Source organism: Neolamprologus multifasciatus, chromosome 19 (assembly GCF_963576455.1).
Source record: "Neolamprologus multifasciatus chromosome 19, fNeoMul1.2, whole genome shotgun sequence".
Lineage (NCBI taxonomy): Eukaryota > Metazoa > Chordata > Actinopteri > Cichliformes > Cichlidae > Neolamprologus > Neolamprologus multifasciatus.
In genome coordinates, this window is record NC_140457.1 from 16,960,140 (window position 1) to 16,965,535 (window position 5,396).

Sequence of the window (5,396 nt, forward strand, 5' to 3'; positions counted from 1 at the left end):
GACCTAAAAGAACACAGAGGCCCATCTCACATTTTAGATTCTGGTTCAGGTTACTTTATTAATCCCCCAAAATGGCAAACTGTTTGCTGCTTAACCACACAACCTACTCACAAACTGACACAACCTACAGCTTTTAAACAAGAATCACAGTGTTGCATGTCAAGGCACAGAACAACAAGAAATAAGTTCAAGGAAGAAAACAAAATGAACACAGCCAAAGTAATAATGGTATGAAGTATCTGTTTGTTCTACAGTGGGGTACAAGGTAACAGCTTGTGATGGCTTCGGGCTGCTTTGCTGCGTCGGGACCTGGACAACTTGCTGTATCGACTGAGCAATGAATTCTGCTCTCTACCAGAAAATCCTGAAGGAGAATATCCACCCATCACGTCCTGCTCCGAAACTCAAGAACACTTCGGCTTATGCAGCAGGACAATGATCCAAAACAAACCAACAAGTCTATCTATGAATGGAAAAGAAAAAGAGTCTGGCTCATGCTCAAAGACCCTCCAATGTGACTGATTTAAAACAATCCTTAAAAGAACAGTGGGCAAAAATTTCTCCAGAGATGAGAAAAAGTCTTTTAGGTTCGGCGAACCCTTTTCTCTTAATAAATGACATCATCATTTAAGAACTGCGTCTTTTTGTTTGTAATATTTTATCTAATACTAAAATTTGATCTGAAACATGAAAAAGTGACAATAAAAGAGCTAAAACTGCGCATTTTTTTTAGTTGTTTTTGGTGTGTAGTTGAAATTCATTGCTATGTGATGAAATAACTCAACAGTAACACAGCTGGGTTTCATCCCTGTGTAAATAACCAAGGTATTGGATGATGCTGGTCGTGGATGATGCGCTTCCCACTGCGCTCCAACACCTCAGATCACGTGACTAGCAGGCGCACAAAGCGCAGCCTTTATAACCGCCTGCTCCGGCAAACCCACACACCCCACCGGCTGCCTGCTTGGCTTTACTGTATGTTTGACACTAGCAGTATCCGAGGAGTCGGCTCGTGATTATTAAACCACCAAAGCAAGAACAACAACCAACAGATTTTTACTCTCGCCTCCAGTTTTTGGGTTTTCAGTTACTTTAAATGTTGGTCAGGAGTGAAGGCAGAAACAGCAGACCGGTTTACTCCCAGTGTAATTGAATTGTTTTTATTTCTATTTTTTATTTCCTTTTTTTAGCGTTATGGATCCGTGCTGGGTATTTGTAGCGAGAAAATCAAGGTAAGTGTTTTCGCAGCTTTGTTTTTTTTTATTTGTTCTTGTGAGTGCTGCTGGTAGCTTCCATACTACTATCGCGCTCTCGCCTTTTGAAAAATTGTTAATAATTGATACCATCATTACCGACATTACAATGTAAATGATCCATCGGACAGATACAGTCGCTCTTCATCTTGTCCCTCCCTTGATGTCTAATTAGTCCAGTGATTGCTGCAAAATATCGTAATGCTTAATGACCTTCTTTAATTAATAAGAAATCCCTCTATGTCCTACATTCTTAATGCAGTGATTTCCCCCGAGGCTGCACAGGTTTGTCATCAACTGTTCAGTTTCCCACTATTGTCTGGGATGCATCTGTTGTGGAGTCAGCTGGTTGATACACAGAATAACTCCCAGTAACAAATTCATCTTCCACTATATTAATCTTTAAATAAGAACTGGCACTATCTCCTGTATTGAATATTTTTTAATGTGATGTTACAAGAGGTACTTTCTTGTATTCTAATAAATAATGGCATTTTTCTTCATAGATGTGCTCTTCTACACTCCTAATACCTCACATACCTCTCCACTGAGCATCTCTACAGCCTCAAAAACCATGAAGCTGGCTTTGCACAGGATAGCAGGCACCACGGTGAGCACCTTAACAACAGGTGTCCAGTATTTCGGCTCCAATGATGCCACCTACGACGACCCCTCAGCTGACTCGAGGCTGATCAAGAATGGATTCCACTATGAGAAAACTCACTCTGCTCCCATCAGCAGCTCCTTTCCCGGGATTGTCTCTGGAAGCAAGGAGGTCATTTTCAGCGCCCTCTCTCCCATTTTTCCCACCAATGTCTCAGACTTGCTGCTGGGTAATGCCACCTCTGTGGAGAGTGGAGGAGCGCCACAGTGCGCCGAGAACTTAGCAGACAATATGGAGTGTTTTATGATCCTCACTCCCGGCCAGCAGCTCGCGGTTGCCATCTTGGCACTCACCCTGGGTACATTTACTGTGCTGGAGAACCTCGTGGTGCTGTGTGTGATCCTGCACTCCCAGACCCTTCGATCCCGGCCTTCCTACCACTTCATTGGCAGCTTGGCTGTGGCTGATCTAATAGGAAGCATCATCTTTGTTTACAGCTTCTTGGACTTCCATGTCCTCCACCGAAAGGACAGCCCTAACATTTTCCTCTTCAAGCTGGCTGGGGTTATTGCCTCCTTCACTGCCTCTGTGGGCAGCTTGTTTCTCACTGCAATAGACCGCTACGTCTCCATCCACAGGCCTATGGCGTACAAGCGAATCATCACAAAGACTAAAGCTGTCATTGCATTCAGCATGATGTGGACCATCTCCATCATCATCTCACTGCTGCCGCTGCTGGGCTGGAACTGCAAGCGTCTCGGGACAGTCTGCTCTGACATTTTCCCTCTAATTGACCAGAAGTACCTGATGTTTTGGATTGGGATGACGAGCATTTTGCTCTTATTCATCATCTACGCCTATATGTTCATCCTCTGGAAGTCTCATCACCACGCAGTCCGCATGCTAAGCCGCACCTCTCAGAGAAGTGTGATTGTCTACACCGCAGAGGGGGCTAAAGTGCAGACGGTGAGGCCTGACCAAGCCCGTATGGATCTCCGTCTGGCTAAAACCCTGGTCTTGATCCTGGTGGCCCTCATCATCTGCTGGGGTCCACTCCTAGCCATCATGGTTTACGACCTCTTTGGGAAGGTGAACGACTTCATCAAGACCATTTTTGCCTTTTGCAGCATGCTCTGCCTGCTCAACTCCACCGTGAACCCTGTGATCTACGCCATGAGGAGCAAGGACCTGCGCAGGGCCTTCCTCAACATTTGCCATATGTGCCGGGGAGCAACGCAGACTCTGGACAGCAGCGCTGAGAGTGACTGGAACATCAAGAGCGTGAGAGCCACAGCAGGCAGGGCGGGGACAGATGGAGGAAACTGTGCAAAGACTCGAATTAAAGTAGCCCAGGTTACAGTTTCTGGAGGGACTGGCACTTCTGCTGCAGAGCCGGTCTAATAAAAGACAACTGTGAAGTCAGGATAGTGTAGAATAGCCCCCATCCTCCTAGTGCACTCTTCTGTGACTGTGAAATGTGCCAAAATGACTGACAAACAGACCTAAAAGCAAGTTTTTGTTGTCGTTTTTTAATCTGTAATGTTATAAAAGTGGATCCCTGTAGAGTGGAGTGTGATTAGTCTAATGAGGGCTGTACTTATTTCATTATGTTCTCATTTTTGCAAAAAATGAGTTGTCTGACTGACAATGGCAATTTTATGAAGAATAATTCAATAAATATTATAGCTGTATAAGAAAAAAGGGCATTTCTCTCCATTGTTACAAAACAAATGCTATGCTTTGTTATCTTTGCTGTTGTCTGATTTTGTTTTTACAGATTTAGCAGTAAAGACAAACTGCATTTGAAGATTTTCACATTACATTATACGACAATATTGTGGCAGTCCTGCAAGGTGAAAATGTGTCCATCCTCATACAAAATAGCAGTTTGGAATAACAGAACATTGCTGTAAGTAAAAGCATTTCATAAATAATTTTCAAGTGACTATTGATGATTTTGTAAGTCCATGATATTGTGAAGTTTGTCAGTACCTTATTTATTTATTTTGAAAAGCAAAGTGTTGAACTATGAATGGCCTTTTGATCAGATCAAAACTATAGCCTGTGGTGTTTTGGGAGTGTTGCTTAGCAGCTTTTTTCCACATCGGCTTACAAAAAAAGAGCATCTTTTGTACAAATCTACACTGCCATATTCCTGTGAAGCATACTGTGTGCCACTGTGTCTCATTCCTGTGTGTAAATGGAAGAATGTGCTCGAAAATGTGAAATTTGTCTATTTTTATCATAACTTTGTCAACATGCCTGGTATCTTTTTCAATAAAATGGTGAAAATCAGCTTATCTGTATCTAAACTTACTGCACACACACGCACAATACGTTTTTTTTTTCTTTCCTTTTCAAAGTCAAAATTGTATGTCACTATCTGGGGTATTGGAGTGTCACATGTTCTACAAGTAAAGGTGAGTTTTGAGTGTGATTGACCTTAAAGTAAGATATTTTACTTTTTCAGAAACAAGACAAAAGCTATTAATGTAAATATTTCAGAGTCATGAAAGTGTCATCTTTCCTTTCTTTAACCCCTTGGTACTTTTTTAGGAGTTAGTAGAAGAATAAACTCCTATGTGTCTTTTTGTGTAACACTGCCCTCATGTGGTGATAATTATCTTCACATTTGAACTATATTTGATGCTTTTTGACTGTTCTTCCTTTTAACATTCGTATTTATTTATCACTAGTTGAAATGTCCATTGATGTCAGTAACTTAAATTACTACTTTTTCAACTTTTGCTGTTTGACACCTAGTCAAACAAAAGCTACCGATAGAAAAATGTCAGTTCAACTTAGATTCCAAGTTGCCACATTCATGATGCAATGCTGACAAGTTCCAGTTGTAAATAATGATATTTACAGCTCAGTTCATCAGAATTTGCTTACATCAACAGTTAAATTCTCACTAGTGGCAATCCCATATTACAGATGCAATTTGTAAATTTTGAGTTGAGAAGTTGAGAAGTTGAGAAACAGCAACCAACAAATTCTTAAGTGCTGACGTTGCATAGTTTGCCCACCAGATGGTACTCTGCAACTTCCCTGTTGGGAACAAGTGTTTGGAACCTCACAAGGTCGGTAAATCTGATTTTGTGTGTGTTTGGCAATAATACATATGGCAATAAAAAACAAATGCACATTAGTCAGACATTGTCAATCATTTAAGCAACACATATACACGTAATCACGTAATCTAAATAATAGCTAATTAGGCAAGCATGTCCCAAAATGATTTGCTGAGAAGTGTGAAATGCATTAGTTGATAGCTGAATTGGGAAATGACGTTTCCACTACTGATAATCCCAAGTCAACATGCTGAAATCCAATTATAGATATCTGTATCAGCATTCCTATTAAGAATGGAATTACTAATATCTGTTGCCTTTAGAGGCATGCTTAGAGCTATACACATCAGGTGAGTGAAGCTATCTCTACACGCTGAAGAAGAAAGCTCTGTGCGGAGCGCCACAAGGGCCAAAATGAATTGAAAAAAATTCAATAATAAGATCATTAAATAATCATTTAGATGT

The 5,396-nt window shown here is 41.1% G+C and overlaps 1 protein-coding gene across 1 annotated transcript; it reads left to right on the forward strand.

The window, feature by feature from the left end:
- Window positions 1-841: 841 nt before the first annotated feature.
- LOC146496341 (cannabinoid receptor type 1B-like) lies at window positions 842-4,508 on the forward strand. The gene is made up of 2 exons (XM_085143494.1): window positions 842-1,232; window positions 1,760-4,508. Exon 2 carries the CDS (start codon window positions 1,828-1,830, stop codon window positions 3,256-3,258), a length of 1,431 nt encoding a protein of 476 aa, XP_084999620.1. The 5' UTR covers window positions 842-1,232; window positions 1,760-1,827; the 3' UTR covers window positions 3,259-4,508.
- Window positions 4,509-5,396: the final 888 nt, after the last annotated feature.